Source organism: Pleurodeles waltl, chromosome 4_1, assembly GCF_031143425.1.
Source record: "Pleurodeles waltl isolate 20211129_DDA chromosome 4_1, aPleWal1.hap1.20221129, whole genome shotgun sequence".
Lineage (NCBI taxonomy): Eukaryota > Metazoa > Chordata > Amphibia > Caudata > Salamandridae > Pleurodeles > Pleurodeles waltl.
Window position 1 is genome coordinate 886,310,751 of NC_090442.1, and position 18,479 is coordinate 886,329,229.

Sequence of the window (18,479 nt, forward strand, 5' to 3'; positions counted from 1 at the left end):
CATGACTTTGAAGGTTTTCCTTTAGGTCACTGACTGCTGTCCGACCCTTTACTAAGTCATCCGGATGTAAATGCCTGCCATCTTCTCTTCCCTTCCCTTTGGTATTTGTTTTTGCATAATACATTGTACTCTAACCCTCATAGCATTGCTTGTCACTTATTCTGACATTCCACTTGCTGATTGCATTGCTATATATGCTTTAAAATGATAAAGTTTAAAAACAATTGTTTTTAAAAAAGAATGACTTGTGGAACAGGGCCCAGAAATGGCCGCCCTTTCAAAAGTTGGGTTTTCTTCCACCACTGCAGAGAGCGAAAGGTGCGGTCAACTACCAACATTAGATCCTCTAAGTGACACTGTCCCTGAGACCATTGGTGATAGACATTCCTGCAATGGGTGCATGTAAAGTCGTGAATGTAGCACTATTGCAATGCAAGAAGCCATCATTTCCAGAAGTTTCAAGATTAATTTCACTGTGACACGTTGATTGGGGCAGAAGTGAAAACGCTGTGCTCGAAAGTAATGTAATCTTTGTGCCTCTGGGTAAGCTATGCCTAGCTGTGCATTGATTACGACCGCAAGCTAAGGCTGTACATGAAGTGGGGTGAGATGCAATTTTAGAAAATTGGTTGTGAACCCAAACTGGTGAAGCAAGTCTACTGGAGTTTGAATATGGCTGATATATTAAGAGAACTGTCTTTGATAAGCCAGTCCTCTAGTTAACATGAAGCTTCTGTCTGCACAGGTGAGCTGTTACCAATGCTACACATTTTGTGAACACTCTTGGTGCTGTGGTGACCCCGAATTGGAGCACTTTTATTTGATAGTGCTGCCCTTTTATGACAAATCTGAGATATTTGCAATGAGCTGGGTGAATAGGAACACGGAAATAGGCACCTTTTAGATCTAGTGCCAATAGGAAGTCACCCTGTTGTAGCAGTGGCAACACACCTTGGAGTGTAACCCTATGAAAATATTCTGATATGGTGTAAAGGTTTATGGGTCTGGGATCCAGAATGGGTCTTAGTGGGCCATCTTTCTTTGACGATGAGAAAGTAAAGGGAATACACCCCTGTTCCTTGATGTTGAATAGGAAATTATTCTATTGCTCCCTTTGCAAGTAGAGATTGAACGTCTTGTTTGAGGAGGGTAATGTGATCCTGTGAGAGTTTTTGATTGCGAGGTGGGATACTTGAAGGTGTGGAACTGAGCTCAAGAAAATAACCATGTTGGATAATATCGAACATCCATTGATCTTTTGTAATTTGTTGCCAATTTTGGAGAAAGAACTGAAGGCGCCCTCCTACAGGTGTCTGGTATTCGGAGGGTAGCTGGAGTGAGTCACTGTTTATACACAGTGGCAGAGGCTCGAGGGGAGGTTGTTTTACCTCTACCTCAGGATCCTTTGTAGAATTCCTTGTGTGAAGATGTATGTGGCTAACCCTTGTTGTGGGATCAGGATGTGTCAGCTGAAGGAGGTTTAGAGGGAGGCTTGAATTCCAGCCTATGAAAAGCACTGCAAGAGCTGTGAAGCTAGAGTGCACCCATGGATTTCGCCACCTCGTTGTCCTTTATTTTCTCTAAGGACTGGTCTACTTGTGAGCCCAAGAGGTATTCCTTATCAAACGGCACATTTGTTGCACCTCTTGTTTGAATCCAGAAATGCACAGCCACACATGTCTGAGTAGGAGGAGACTAGTATGGATACCTCTGGCTGCAGTTTCAGCTGAATCTAAGGCACAGGGTATAGCGCTGTCCTTCATTAACAATTTCTTGCCCCCTTTTCCTATGTTCCTCTGGGAGATATTGGATTAACTGCTCCATCTCATCCCAGTGGGCTCTACTGCACCTTGCCAGGAGTCTCTGCGTGTTGGCAATATGTCCGTGATTTGCTGCTTGAGCAGTAACATACTTGCCTGAAGCGTCAATGAGCTTACTCTCCTTATCAGGAGGTGGAGCGTCTTGGGCACCTTGGGAGTTAACTCTTTTCCTAGCATTAGTCACTACTAAAAAGTCTGCTGGAATCTGACTCCTGGTGTAGATAGGGTCTGAGGGGGAGGCCTTGTTATTATCACTGTAAGAATAATAACCTGAGCTTTAGCCGGGTCTTGAAATATGTTGCCTTGACATTCCCTTAAGCATAGGGAGATATTGAGTTGTCTTGTATGAGGCAGTGTTTCAAAGAGATAATTGTCTTCTATAGGAATCCTATGACGAGGCACCCAATAGTAGGTTGCTGCCCTCCCCACTAGTTCTTGAAAAGAAGTAGTGTTGTCAGGTGGTGAAGGCCTAGCTGGGTAAGTCTCTCTGTTTGTATCCATATAGGTACCTGCGTCATACTGACACCAAGGGTCTATATAAGTGTGGAAGTGCTCCATGCCATCTCCTGTATCTTGTGTATCATGAAGGAAATGAGGTGAGCCTTGTGATGAAATGTCCAGGGAGTCACCGTGAGAATGCTGCAGAGACAGAGAATATGGTGGTAGTGGGGTGGCTGGAGGAGGAGATGTAGGGAGAGGTGACTGAGCCTATTCTACGTCCTTATCCATTCTCTATTATAGCTCTTAATAGCTGCGGTGGAATGTTCCACTTTACGAGCTTCTGACAAAGGATTGTGTGGGATACGCCATCAAAAGCTGAATAATAATAAAAAAAACAAGCAAAAAACAGTAGCGTATTTCTTGCGACTGCATGTTGGGCAATATAAGAGAGGGCCACGATGTTATCCACAGTTGAGCTGCCCGCCTAAATCTTGTTTGATCAAAAGGAAGCAGAATTCCTCAGATGACCAATTAGTAAGGTCCTGTAAAATCAAGCTGGCATAGGCTTTCCCCTCTACAGCTAAAAGAGCAATTAGCCTATAGATCTTTGGGTCGGTATGAGCCCCGTTCTTAAGGATTGGCTGCAATAGGGAGCCTCTCCATGAGTCAGGGACGTCTCCTCATAGCCAGCATACAATGGCGTGAGGACTAAGGCCCAGAACTTTGAATCCTCTCTATATAACAAGGCTAGCAGTCCATTTGGGTTTGGGGCCCCATTCTTCTGGATGTGGTTCAACACCTTTAAGACTTCGTGGGTGCTATTTGTATCCAGGACCTCTTTCTATTGCTGGTGACCTTGGGCCACAACGTTGACATGTTGAGAGCCAGGGAACAAAACGTTTGCTTGTATATTTGCCATTTAATGTCAAATTGGCTCAGGTTGTGATTTAGATTGCGAGGATGTTTTGGACTCCAGTTTTTTCGGTGCTGAAGTGGGTTTACTTTTTGGTGCCAAAGGTGTTAGAGCCAAGGCAAGCCGTCTTTTCAGTGGTGAAAGAGTTGTTGCCGAATGGGAGGTGGAAGGTTTTGGTGCTAGAACCAATGGTGTATGGCTCTGGGTGGAAGCAGAAGCTTTCAGCTTTGGTTTCGGTGTCAAGCCCGAGGGCGGGACATACGAAAAAGTCTTTTGATGCCTGCCATGGCCAGAATGTAGTGGCAGCTCGATAGCCTTTGTTTCTGAAGTGGTGAGTTTTTTTGGGCAGAGCAGAGGGTGATTTACTCATGATTTGTTGACCCGGAGGGATCTTCCGCATTTTCAGCGTTACTTTAGCCTCCGAGTCCTGGATGGAAAATACCTCCTTCTCGGCAACTGAGTCCTCCTGGATCTCCTGCTATAACTCTGTGTCCGACGTAATGCCCTAAACACCAAAAATGTTGGGCATCTCCTCCATCCCCTGCCTCTGCATATCTCGGCGACGAGCTCTTCTGTCATCCAGAACCTGAAGGACTGAAAGGCCTCACAATCTTCTTCCCTATGCTTCGGCGACAAGCAGAGGTTACAGACCTGATGTTGGTCGGTCCGAGTGAATTTGGAATGACACTTTGGACAGAAACGAAAGGGTGTCCGTTCCATCAGTATTTCATTCTCTGAAATGTAGGATGGAGAAAATGGCTGCCGTAACGCCCCCAGCCCTGAGGGCCTTGATCAAAAGAGTTTGAATAGACCAAAGGTTTCTTCGGTCCCGGAACGCAAAGGGACAAAGAAAACGTGATCGTAAACAATATCAATGGGGTTGGAGATGGTTTCCCCAATGGAAGAGATTTATTACGGTCTCAAACCAGAGCCCAGAGCTCTGAGTAAACATAACCAGGCCTGACAGCGGAAGAAAACAATCTGAAGATGGAGTCGAGGACCATGTACATTGCCAGCAAGAGGAGGAGTCATTCTACCTCGTGACTCAAAAGACTTTTCTAACAAAAACAACCTGCAGCCTTCTTGACCCAACACTAGATGGTGGAAGTATGCACAGCACGTGTATCTACAGCCACACATGCCATCAAACATATAGACACATATATATATATATATATATATACACACACACCTAAATATATAGATCTGTATATTTAATATATCAATATGTTATAAGAGGAAAGACGGGAGGATAGTCCATTTGTGCTGGAAACAATTATACCACTGTTACAAACAACATATATGTTGAATATTGTTAGTCAGGGGAAAGCACGCCAAGAATGCTACGTCTATTTGCTCTCTGGCCTCCTGTTTTTATGACTAATTTTTGCTGTCCTTTAGGATTCTGTGCACTTTACCACTGCTGACCAGTGCTAAAGAGCAGGCACTTTGTTCTCAAAACATGATAACATTGGCTTATCAACTATTGGAATATTTAATTTATGTGTAAGACCCTAGTAAAGTGCACTAGGTGTGCCCTGGGCCTGTAAATTAAATGCAACTATGGGTCTGCAGCACGGACTGCGCCTCCCAGTACAGTAGCATTCAAACATGTCTTAGGCCTGCCACTGCAGAGCTTGTGTTTGCAGTTTTAAACTGACAGTTCGACCTAGCAAGTGCACACACCTGCCAAGCACAAACCATTTTTGTAAATTACTGATGTAGCCCATAAGGTAGGCTCTGGTTAGAAGGGTGCATTGTATTTAAAACACTGGGCATGCACTAGTTAGTTTGCCATGTCCAGGAGGTGAAAAACTCTTAAATTTGTTTTACACTGCAGCAAGATCAATCCCTCCCATTGATTAACATTGGGGTTGCCTTAAAGCATCTTTAAGTGTCATTCCTGTGCTGCATTTAGTGTTAAGATTCACAAATCAGTCAAAAAACCGCAACGAAGCCCATAAACGCGAGTGCTTCCCGCACTCACTCCTAAAGTATATTACTGTATTTCCCTTAAAGGAAGCACCTGCATAATTTTGAGAGCACTCTCATTCTCCAGAAGCAGGAACTAGTAACTTTAAAAATTGCATATCTTGTGATACAATGATTAGGTTGTTGTTCTTCTGGTCTTGTTTTACTCAGATAAGTATTCCCTATGTTTCTAAACTTGTAAGGAGTCTTTTTGTGGTGTTCTTCACTGTATTAGTGTAATCAATGTAAACAAGTATTGCACAAATACTTTACACATTGGTCTGTGCCAAACTACCAAAGGGTGAGCACAGGTTAATGTAGGTAGTGTATCTAGCTTACCCTGACTAAGACTGTGTTCCCCACGTGAACAGGGTGCATATATCTGCCAACTAGAGATCCAATTTCTAACAAATTGAAACAAAATTCCTCTTAAAAACGACATTTTTGCTCCATAGCACAATCGATTTTTTTGGGCAGGACTGAAAGGAGGGGACACTGCCTATACTTCCTTGTTACTAATAAACCAAAATGTATAAAAGTTTGGAAACATGTAGGGACAAAAGGAACATGTAGCATTTCAATGGTTGTCGGCAATGATTAAACTAGGAACCCCCTCTCAATAATCGAATTCTAAAAATCTTTCTTGCTTTAGAAGGATCCTGTTGGGAGAAGCCCAAGTAATTTGGATAACACCACTGGATATAATTAGGCTGTAAAGTGCCCACCTATGAGACTTCAAAGGTAAGCACTAGCACTGGAATTCTTACCTCTCACAATCCAACAGATGGTCACTTGACTGTAATTTGTTTAGGTAATTATAGCTTGTATAGCAGAATGCCCAACAATTGGGTCTCAAGGTGCAAGAAAGGTATATACATATAAAATGCTTGCAGGAACAAAACATAGATTTATGAGTAAAGGAGCATTTTGCATTGCTTTCTAAAAAGTAGAAGAAGCAGAATTATTCTCAAGTATTGGGGAAGCGAAAGTCACAAAGTCATAGCTAATACCGAAGACTCTGGCTTTTTAAAGTGTAGAAACATCAGTAGTCAGGCAGTGGAGGAACGTGAAACTGAGAAAGATCATCTGAGAGATTGTTCTGGCTAAAGCCAGTAGTCAATGAAGGCTCGTCAAAATGGGGACAACATGGCTGAAACATGGCATTGTGGCACTGTTCAGAAGAATCTGCACACAATGAAGAAGGGAAGGCCGTGGCAAGGGATATAGCATTGCTATTATCTAATCTGCTTAGGCAAGGTGCTGCGCTGCTCAGACAAGGTGCTTGTTGCTATGATTATTATCCCTCCTAAAATACTGATTGCTGAAATACTGATTTTAATTGTCTGTTGATGTCTTATACTTTTAGCTGCTTTTAACAGTTATTTTATTTACCTTCACTGTTCACTTTGGCATCTCCGCTCTCTGGTCCGCTGACAGCTTCGGCCCTTTGTTGCAGAGGGAGCTGGTTGGCTATTTCCCTCACTTCCTCTGGGTTACTATACTGCTGCCATTTTGGGATGGTTGGAGGTCTAAACATGTGGGCTCTTGTCAGGAAACTGCATTTAAATAGCTGCAGGAAGCGGACGCGCAGCACGGCTCAGGCAAAGTGCTTGTTGCTAAGGGTTTCATACCTCACCAAATACTAATTACTGAAATACTGATTTTAACTGTTGGTTGATGTTTTAGACTTTTAATTGCTTTTAGCAGTTCTTTATTTACATGCACTGTTTACTTTGGCATCTCTGCTCTCCAGTCAGCCTCCAGCTTTGGCTGTTTGTTGTGGAGAGAGCTGGTTGGCTTCTTCCCCTCACTTACTTTGGGCCACTAGACCACCGACATTTTGGATAGGTTGCCAGTCTAGAAACATGGGCTCCTGTCCGGGAACTGCATTTAAGCAGTTTCAGGGCACAGAACCGCAGCGCTGCTCAGGCAAGGTGCCTGTTGCTAAGATTATTATACCTCAAAAAACACTAAATGCTGAAATACTTAGTTTAGGTGTTTATGTTTTAGACTTTTAGCTGCTCTTAACAGTGCTTTCATTCACCTGCACTGTTCACTTTGGCATCTCCACTCTCCGGTCTGCCACTGGCTTCGGCTGTTTGTTGCAGAGCGCGCTGGTTGGCTTTTCCCCCCTCACTTCTTCCGGGCCACTAGACCCCCACCATTTAGGGCAGGTTGGTGATCTCGACATTTGGGCTCTTGTCAGTGAACTGCATTTAAGCAGCTACAGAGTGCAGATGTGCAGCGGGTATGCCACCGGTGCGCCAAAGGCAAGCCCGTCTGCTGCCGTCCACTCCTGGACAAAGCCAGATGCCAAGACCCCTGCTCTTATTTTTTTTTATTTATTTTTCCCCCTAGTCCCTTGATCCCCTGCAAGATGGTCAAGAAGCCTATTATGAAATATTACACCACTCAATTAAAATAAATCCATATGGGCCTCACTAACCACCACTATGCTGCACTCTGCCCTTTCTGACTCGAGAGGGGCTGGTTACTTGTACATTGTGTAGATTCACCTGCTTAGACACAGTGACTACATTGGGGATTGGAAATATCAGGATTTTAACACGTCTGTCTCTTGGCCCCTCCATAGTGTCCTCCCGAAGGCTGCTAAGCAATACAGTTGTTCTACTTCTCTCCCACACAACAGCTAAGTGACGATAGATACCCTCTATTGCAATGTCAGATCCATGGCGAAGCACTCCATAGAAATAAGGGACCTTATTTCCACCTACTGTCCCAAGCTATACTTCTTTACCGAGATGTGGCTCTGCAATTCAGCTTTTCCTTGTATTCCACTAGCTATACCCGATCATTATTCTCTGGTTAAACTAGAAAGGGAAGAGTATCCGGGAGGGAGTGTCACCATCCACAACTCCCTAAAGTCAAATGGGTCATCACCCTATTCTCAGCGTGGACTGAAATGTGCATTTTTTAGATTACTATCGCCATTACTAGGCCTGGAGAGGGGTTTTGATTTAATGGGCATCAAGAAAGATTTCACCCAGACACTAATTGACTATGTTGCACCTCACATCTTTGTTTCTGATAAATTTCTACTGCTGGGTGGTTTCAATTACCACAGTGAGGACACCGATGATCAAGGTGTGTTGCAACTCTTAGCTCTCATGGAGACAGGTGGGCTTAAACAAACAGCGACAGGCCCAACACATAAGGCTGGACATTTTTTACAAACATAGTGGCAATAGCCTGCCAAACTCCTCTGCCTTTTACTTGGTCAGACCATCCTTTGATCAAGTTTTCCATCCAATGTAAGGCCGCCTTAGGAAAGCCCAAGACCGAGGTCTCTCTTGTCATCTTTTTGGAGGCTTTCTAGGCTTCCACCTTGTCACCCTATATGAATGCTAACACTGATCTGGCCGCCAATAATAAGTCACTAGTAAATACTTTAGATCATATAGCCACCTTTAAAAAATCCTCACTTACCTTTCCCAGGCGCCAATCACCCTTGGTTAACAGATAACCTATTCTATGTCAAGAAAAAACCAAGTGCAAATGTCTGAAGGGCAGATGGTGCTCCACTAAATCCTCTATGGACAAAACAGCATATCTGGCTATGCTAAGGAATTATCAAAATACAATCAAAGCAGCACGGAAAGTGAGCATTTCCTCAACTATAGCCCAAGTGGGTAACTTTACAGAGGAGTTATATAACAAACAATGTCGCCCTTCCATGTGTCTTGCTGCTAGCTAAATAACTTTCTAAAACCTTGCACATGCACAACTGTTATTCAGCCTCCCAAAATCTCTGTGACTCCCTAGTGGATTTCTTTGGAGAGAAAATGATCATCACCTACAAGAGATGTCCAGCTAGTCCAACAACTTCGGAGATGGAATTTGACCAGACTCAACTGCACCCTGTTGACATAGGTGACTGATCTCTGCTCCACTGAGCAGGTCCTGATGAATATAGCCAGTGCCGAACCAAGCTTCCCCGCGATCCGTGCCCCCTCAGGACTGTACCCAGTTTAGCTTATTAGTTGGCACTTTTTATTACAACATTGTTTAATCTCTCGTTAGGTTCTGCAAAAGTGCCAAGTGAATGGAAATGTGTGCAAGTATCCCAGATTCATAAAACACCCTCCTTAAATCCCAAAGTATTATCAAACTACAGACCAATCTCCTTCCTACCCTTGAATGTCAAACCCCTTGAAAGCTTCACTAACTAACAAGTAATATGTTTCTTGGAAGCACACAACATCCTAAACTCTTCACTACCGGGTTTCGACCCCTACACAGCATGGAGAAAGCTGTGTTCAGATAAAGGAACCCCAGTACTGCTAGTATTACCTGTTCTATCTGCAACCTTTGACACAGACTTCCTTGACAACTGTACTCAAAACGTGTGTATGGGCCTTTTTAAATCTAGAACGATGCACATAAACAAAGGGACCCTCGGGGCTGGTGCTTGAGCCCAACATTATTCAATGTCTATGCAGCGCCTCTGGCTCAGAGTGTGAGAGCATGCGATGTGGAGATTGCGTCTTACGTATATGACATCCAACTTCTTATTTCTTTTGGCCCTGATTCAGACTAAGTAAGAGTCCAATTAACGCACTGTATGACAGAAATTGCCAATTGGATGGCAAAGAATTACCTCCAACTCATTAGTGCAAAAACTGAAATTGTGCTATTGCTTTTTGGCCGATTCCAAAAGCTGTTGTGAGCAGACTGGTGGCCCTCCTATCTCAGCCCAGGCCTTTCTACTAAGCAAGTGGGGAAAAATTGGGAGTAAAGATCGACCACACACTGTCCTTGAGAGACCACGTTAAAGCGATGTGTTTTGCTGCAATTGGGCTCTTAAAAAAAGTTTTCCCTTGGATGCCTTCCACCACTAGAAAAAGCCTCATCCAGGCTCTTATAGTCAGTCACCTTGACTATTAGAAATGCTTTACTGGTAGCTGCCAACAACACCTTGCTGACTAAGCTGCAATTTGTACAGAACACAGCCGCTTGCCTGATCTGCAACCTTCCTACATGGACTCAGTCAGCCCCCAGTCTGGAAAAACTGCATTGGCATCCTATTGGAAAACATACAGTTTTCAAGTTGTGCTGTTTGACGCACAAGGCTTTCTACAAATCCTTACCTGTCCTCCTTCACATTACGATCCTCAATTATGTGGAATTCCTATTGCCCGATGCCAAGGACATATTGTTTAGGGTCAAGGGCAACAAGTTTTCATGTTTATTTTGTCCTTGAGACAAGTAGGCCCAACCCCCTGCAGCACAAACCCTTTGGCTGCCAGTTTACACAGAAGGGAACTGCCTGCTGTTGAGGTAATAGGTGTGTTAATATTTTAATGCTATTCGAACTTGTATTTATGGTTCATTAATGAAGGCCTTCGTTATTAGGGTGAGCGCTGTAAATAAACTTTTTGAGGTCACACTGCACTACTGACAGTGGTTCTGGTAAAAAAAGAAAAAAGTGTACACACGTTTGACAAGTTTACCATTATGAGGCTAAGTATAATGCTCCTAGAATGCTCTCTGATTAGATACCAATGTTTGCAGAAGCCTGTAAGCAAGAGTGACGATTCTTTGCTTTCAAAATAAAATGGTCAGAAAAAACATGCAAGTAGGAAAAAAAACATTTTGCTACTATGAAATATTAGGTGCTATTTTTTTGAGGCGTCATTTAGTAAAATGTGTTGATTCATGCTGGTATTCCCAAAAAATATTCCTAATGGAAAATCAGTGTAACCATTTGGGAAGCATGAAAATGAACAAGCACTGGCACAGCCAACCGATGTGACATTTTTTGAGTCTTTCAGTTTTGTCAATGAGTTTCTTGTTTTGACATGGCACACATTGCTACCAGTGGCGTAACAAAGGCCCTGCAGCCCCCCTCCAGGGAGCCCCCTCAGCACAGCACCTCCCCTGAGTGAGTCTGAATTGGGGGTGAGCCGTCCATGTTCGTTGCAGGGAGGGTCCCTCCAGTTATGCTCATTGTGAAAGAGCAGAATGCGATCACTCATAATAAATCCAGCCAATAGACAGAGAGAGAAATAGAAGTTAATAAAAACAAAATATCTTTGTTAACGCAAGACCTAATTAGAGACCCAATTCTTAAAGAAAGTCACAAAAGTGCACCAATGATATATGTCTTTGAATCAGTGGCTTTCATGAATTCACAAGAACTTACGGAAGTAGACCAAGAAATCGTACTTCTAGAAAATATTTGTGAACTGTATTTTAGCATGAGAAAAAATACATATGCAGACTTGCTTATGCGTAAATCTATTGAGCGTTTACAAGTTCACTTTCCCTCCAAACACTTTTCTCCCAAAAGTGGAAGAACGTCTACTTCTGCAATTGTCAGAAGTAAATTTCCACCCTTTCGCAATATGGGAAAAGATTAGAGAAGAGCTGGTGAAAATCCTTAAAATCTGCAAGTTAGTAGGATGGCAGACTCAAATGCATTCCAGCCCTGGCACTATTGCTTACTGCTTCCTCCAGCCCCAGTATGTAGATCTGCCGAAATGTGGCAAAATAAGGAAATTGCTATGGTAGGGATCGAAATTGCAAGTATTCAAGCCCTACTATAGTAGTAATCCTGGCACATTCAGAGAGGCTATTATCAGAGCTCTTACATAATGAGATTGCTGCCATAATTTGTCGCCGCACTACATGACACAAAAGGGACAAGTAGATTTTTTTACGGGACAAGTAGATTTAAGAAGCATTCTGCTTCATGGACAAGTAGATATTGTATTAAATTCCACATCCCTGTAGCCTACTAGACTGCTACGATGTTCCAACAAAGCTATTCTACAGACTACTCGCATTCACCCAGCCAGATTCAGTGGCAGGTTCTTCTCCTATCTGGCACCACTTCACTGGAACAAACTGCCTCTCCATATCCGCGCTTGTTCCGACTTCCGGGTCTTCAAGACAATGCTGAAAACATGGCTGTTCTGAATGCACATTCCCTTACCTTGCAACACAAGTGCCAAGATACTCCTTAGGGAGTGAGTTGTGCGCTATATCAAGCTCAATAAATAATTAAATAAATAATCTAAAATAAATTCAAACAAGGCTGATATGGTTACATAGTAGCCTTCCAAATTAAGAAATTACATGAAGTATTCTCATCCAGAAAGTGCAAACAGATCTCACTGAAGTCCAGAGTAGATTATGCCCACTACTGTGGCTGCAATAACAAAAACACACATACAAAAAAAAACCTTTAAATCAGCATGAATCTGCTGAATAAGCACATGAGAATTTAAAATCAAGGGAGGTTAAACAACAAAGCTTAAGTGAATCTTTCATTACTGTTGCACTGGTTTACGTTACTGGAAAACAGTAAAGCAAGCAATGTTTGGTTACAGTAAATAAGCCTATAAAATCAAGTCCCAATAAAGGTAAAAAGCACTTACTTTTATTGCAAGTCCAGAGAGGTCCGCGCTGTCAGGCACCGGTGGCATGTCTAACTTTATGTCCATATCGTAACTTCGACTATGCACAAGGGCTCCAAACAATGACACACGAGTTTCTTTCTCAAATCGGTCAGTCACTGGGTAATTCTGGGAGAAGAAACCAATGTCAGGAAGACCAGTTCCAGGTGCAGACTCCATTATTTGAAGAGTCCTCTGTATGGTGTCACTTGTCTGACATTCTTCGTTCACAATAAACGTGCTGATGTCTGCCTCAAACATGCCCACATCATAGTAATCATAACCTTGATATTTTGGATTACGCCCCACATGTTTATTATTAAGAAAGTAATCTTTTCTCGGGGGGCGAACTTGTGGCGGCCCGGTGCCCGCAAGCTGTACCAAAAGTTCAAGCACTGAGCTGATCTCTGTAAAAGGAATGCCAGCTGAATGTTCTAGCCGGTCCACCAGTGCCTCCATCCGGTCTGCTTCGTCTCCTCTGCCGCTGACCCTCAGGTCGAACGACAGCATCAGAATCTTGTTTTTCACAGGCAGTTTTGAATGATTCGGCTGCAGTTTGCGGACCTCCTCCTGGAAGAGGTTTGTGAAGAGAGTTCCGTATGCCAGTTTCTTCAAGTCTCGCTTAGCTTTGCTTTTACTGACTTTTCGTCTGCCCAAACAGACCTGCCGAGAATACTCAGTCATGTGAGCTTCGCACAAGTCACCAAAGAGTTGGGTGATGCCAGCCATGTTTGCTGTACACTCCGTAGTGTTCGTTAGACTTCAAACATCGTAGAACTGCATATTTTGTGATGATTTTCCTCACCCGAACTACTTTAAAGTAAAATAAAACGTTATATTAGCATGTGCAAAATAATCAATTCTTAGTTCACAATGTAATGAGTAGCTAAATCTTCTATTTAATACCAACAAAAAAGGAAATATTTCGTTATCTCGGTAACAAATTACCCACCCAGGAGTAATTACCAGTAGCAGTCAGACTCTAATGAAAGTGACCAAAGCGTGTATTGTATGCATGTCACACTTCCTTATTGAAGTTTTTTTAGTAACTGTTAGGGAAGCTAGAGCAGGCTCAATAAGAGCTAGCAGTAAGACACACGTTGTTTGTTGTCATGGTCCTGTGAAATAAGCATTATAGTATACTACTGAAAAGAGCCACAAAAATAAAATTACATTTTGTAGAAAGCATACATAATTTGCACATCACTTTAGAATCGATCTTATTCTGGACGATAACAAGTTGTGCAGAGCGGAACTCCCACGTGGAATGTCTCTCTGCACAATTATAAGTGGGCTAGTGCTCTCACGCCTAGATTACTTTTGTGCTGGAACTCCAGACACGATTTTACAAGCCATACATTCTGGCGGGCAAAGGCACTTTGAGAAAGAGAGAGAAGTAATCATAAAATAGTCTGCATTATCTCCATTCAGGAACTGTTCATCTCAGGCAGCCAGTACCGTACCAACTATGAAGCGCTGCCATCTTTGATTTATAGATCTCAGTATTCACCCGTTAAAGGCCCTAAAGTAATCCTTCTCTGGGAGTGCCCTCAGGGTCTGCAACTCCAACCCAAAAGCCTCATGTGTTCCTGTGTTAACATCTCTCACAACCATTTGGCAAAATCCTTAACATTTGTCTGGATGACCAAAACGAAACAGTGAATTGTCTACATGGTGAAAACAGTGTCGCAGCACGTTTTAAAGACATTTAACTATCATGGTTTATTAATGGTTTCTGTGCAACGGCTGCCATGTGACTCCTTGTTCTATCTGGACAGCACGCAGACACCACCCTGGTTTAATGACATTTTATAAAAATAATACACAAATAAAATAATGCCCACACTAGATTATGGCTCTGAAGCTTTTCATGGAAAATTAGCCAAAAGGTAGTTACTTTGGCTCTCAAGAGTTACAGTCCCAGGTTAGGCTAGTGTTTCACCCTGTGAAACCGAATTTGTGATAGAAGCACAACATCCTGCTTCTTACAAGCAGAAAACGTTTGAAATTATCTTTCTTACTCTTTCAACAATACGAGTCAAACCATCCATGAGAAGCTTACTTGAAAACACCTTGACAAATATTAATGTACATTCCATTTGGGACATGGGCTTAATTAACCCTTGACATTTATAAAGAGGGGGCCGTCGGAAACTTCAAATTAAAGTCAGGTGAGAGATATGTGTGTGAGTTTAGGAAAATGTGTGTGTGTGTATTTATTTTACTTAAAACAAACAAAGGTTAGAGGGACGTTAGGCTCACATTTTTAACGTACCAAACCACAGAAATTAATCAGCCAGGCAGCTCCCCCAAATAAGTTTTACTTTGGTGCTCCGGGGTTGTGGCAGTCCCTGGGATTGCGGGAGGCTGGGTGGCCAACCCTCCCCACCCACATTAGTGCCCCGGGGAAGTGGTGGTCCCAGAGTTTGCGTGGGGTTGGGTGGCCCCCACATTCATTTTCAGTACTACCCCAGGGAGCTAGAAGTCCCTGGGGCTGTTGGGGTGGGGTTAGTTTTATTATTATTATTATTTATTATTATTTTATTTTGGTGCCCGGGGGAGGTTGCGGTCCCCGGGGCTGGCACAGTGAGCAGGGGACTCATGTCTGGGCATACCTGCCCAGGACCTGGCATGGCTGTTCGCATACCTGCCCAGACCTGAGTTCCTGCTCACTGCTCCCCTGGATTCAAGCTAGCCTGGCTGAAGAGGTGTGATACCCCGAAACCGGTCCCAGGATGCTTGATTCCGGTCCAGGGAGGACCTGGCCTGGCAGTTCAGGCTAGACTGTTACCATTGGAAAAAGGGTCAAGACTGACTTGCTCATGGCTATGTCCAAACCGGGGTGGCGTGATGGGCAACAAAACTATGGATTAAACCCAGATCTTTGTGACTGGAGGGTCAATGTTTGCATTGTTCAGCATTCTGTCCTTCACCTGTTCTTTTTTGCTTCTGTCACCCTAAGTAGGAAGGGTATGCCCAGACGTGGGTCCCGTGCTCACTGCGCCACTGGATTCAAGTTAACCTGGCTGATAAGGGGCGATACCTCGAAACCAGTCCCAGGATGCTTGATTACAGTCCAGGGAGGACCTGGCCTGGCAGTTCGGGCTGTACTGTTCCCATGGGAAAGAGGGTCAAGATTGATTTCCATATAGCTGGGTCCAAACTGGGGTGGACCCAGCCATAAAAAAAGATGGATTAAACCCAGATCTTTGTAACTGGGGGTGAATGTTGCATTGTTCAGCATTCAATCCATCATCTGTTCTTTTTACTTTCACCCATTATTGAAGACAAATAATTCCTAAACATGAGAGTAAAGCGTCCATTTAATCATTTTGAAGTTGCGTGAATTACAAAATAGGACAGTGTGAGAAAAGTGGTTTATTACATAGTGTAGTTGTGCGACCTCACCATGTAACAAAGACAATTCTGAATCAGGTCCAGTCAGGTTAGTTTGGAAACCTTTAGCTCAGTACTGGTTAGCTGTTGCTCAGAGCAGTCAGGCTTTATCAAAGGAACAAGTGTAAAGCATTTAGGCGGTCATTCTGACTGCGGCGGTCGGCGCCCGCCAAGCGGTTCCCGCCGAAAGACCGCTTCGCGCGGCCATTCCGCCTTTCCCGCTGGGCCGGCGGCCGACCACCAGAAGACCGCCGGCCGGCCCAGCGGGAAAGCCCCTTCAACAATGAAGCCGGCTCGGAATGGAGCCGGCGGAGTTGCAGGGGTGCGACGGGTGCCGCACCCGTCGCGATTTTCACTGTCTGCAAAGCAGACAGTGAAAATCTTTGTGGGGCCCTGTTAGGGGGCCCGTGCACTGCCCATGCCAGTGGCATGGGCAGTGCAGGGGCCCCCAGGGGCCCCACGGCACCCGTTCCCGCCATCCTGGTTCTGGCGGTGGACACCGCCAGAAACAGGCTGGCGGGAAGGCGGTCGGAATCCCCATGGCGGTGCTGCAAGCAGCGCCGCCATGGCAGATTCCCTGGGCCAGCGGGAAACCGGCGGGAAACCGCCGGCTCCCCTTTTCTGACCGCGGCTTTACCGCCGCGGTCAGAATCGCCCAGGAAGCACCGCCAGCCTGTTGGCGGTGCTTCCGCCGCCCTCCGCCATGGCGGTCATGGAACGCCAGGGTCAGAATGACCCCCTTAGTATCTCAAAGTTGAATAAGAAGATAACGTAACAATAAAAATCTGATTACACCTCAACGACAAAAATCCACTGCAGGTTTTTGGAGATAAGAATTTTAAAATAAACAGTAAATCACTGCTTTTCACTCTATGCAATAAGTCTTTGTAATCTACGATGACTCTTGGTTTAGGGTTAGCTCTATGTCAGTTGAAAACGGCTACAAGGGCACTCTTGTGAGGTCCAACCACAACAGAGAGCCAGTCACAAGGACCAGTCAGGTCTAGATGAACAGTTACCTAGGGGTTTCAGCAGTCTCGAGTCCTGTTCCAAGTTCTATGGGTGAACGGCCGTAGAAGTCACTGGAGTGCTTCTGATACAAGGATGCAGAATGCTGAAGATGCTCAAGGATGCTGAGCCGGTGTTGGGGTCTTTCAATGGCCACCTCTTGGTCCATGAGCATGGGAGGGCAACTTTGGCCTCATGGGTTGATGTCCCACAAAGTCTAGTTTAAGTCAGCACAAAACCAGGTCTCTGTATTCTACTAGTTTCCGGTTAGCCCTTCAACTTGCAGTAACTTCCGTGCTGAGTGACCACACTGCACTCTGATGACTCTCCCAGGTCCAGCAGACACAGGTGCAACTTTTGAGGGTCAGGACTCTGATGTTTAAGCTGCATCTCTGCTTTCTGTGGTGGTCTGGCTCCCTGGTACTGGGCCCACAAGGGTGCTGGCTTCTGAGCTTTTATGGCCTTATGGCGCTTTGTAGGCGTGGGTCGCATTCTCTGGGGCTCACAAGCAACTTCTCCACATGCAGGGCACCACACGCATAGTCCTTTCATTGCTATTCGAGGTAGAAGCAGGTGCAGCCCAGTCTTTGGTGTAGACTCTCTTTTCTGGATACAGGGAACAGAAGGGCAGTCCTTCTTTGGTCCTCTCTCCAGTACAGATATGATCAGAGGTCAAGGTGCCAAGAAGGCAACTTTTATGCCTACTACGAGCCTCAGGGGATGTGCCAACTAACTAACCAATAGGTTACCACACCTCATCCCGCCTGATAACTTCCTGCAAAGTGTGGCACCTCCCTAGTCCATAATACACTATTATACCCAACATGGCAGAACTCTTCTCTTGGTGTGTGGAGCTCTGTAGACCAACCCAGAGGTGTGGCCACTTGGGGGCAACATTCCTCTTGGAAAATGTTTTGACAAAGGCCTTTACCTTTCTGTCTGAGATGCCAGACTGTTAGCTAAAACAAAAGAACAGTCCCTATCATGCTTCTTGTCCATCAAAGGTGGCTTCCTCTTTGAAGCTCGCCCTTTGTGCGCACACCCACTCTGGCCATCCTTCCAATAGAAGGTCAATCCTCTTTCTCTCCTGCAGGTCTTTCCTCTTTCTGAGAGTCATGCTCAGCTCTCCCCAGAAGGGCAGAAGGCTGTCGCGAGGATAGCAGCTTGTGTAGAACCATAAACGGCTATTGGAAACTTTTGGCAACAAAGTGATAACTTTCTAAAGTTGCCATTTGTACAAAAGGTAGATTAAATTCGACGTAAGCAACAAATCGGGTTTAATGCAACTATTTCTTTGATACCCTGAAGTACCATATTTGATAGTTCCATTTGGAAGTGAGCACTGCTGGGTTGTCAGAGTCTAACTCCATACTTGCCAAAGCCTTTTCACAGTAAGGCTAACAACACAGGGTTTTTATTTTAAGAACATATAAAGTTAACAACACATATGTCTGCTTTTTTAATATAATGTGCTCTGCCTTTAGGGCTCCGCGGGCCTGCCTTAGGGGTGGC

At 44.4% G+C, this 18,479-nt stretch overlaps 1 protein-coding gene across 3 annotated transcripts in view; it reads right to left on the minus strand.

Moving 5' to 3' along the window:
- The window catches only part of TUBGCP6 (tubulin gamma complex component 6), a 518,646-nt gene that overhangs the window by 484,710 nt on the left and 15,457 nt on the right, over positions 1 to 18,479 (minus strand). For 2 of the 3 annotated variants that reach the window (XM_069229636.1, XM_069229638.1), the window contains exon 2: positions 12,546 to 13,376. In XM_069229636.1, coding sequence (XP_069085737.1) covers positions 12,546 to 13,292 — 747 coding nt within the window. In that variant the 5' untranslated portion in view covers positions 13,293 to 13,376. The remainder of the gene's footprint in view (positions 1 to 12,545; positions 13,377 to 18,479) is intronic. The other variant, XM_069229637.1, reaches the window with a different exon arrangement.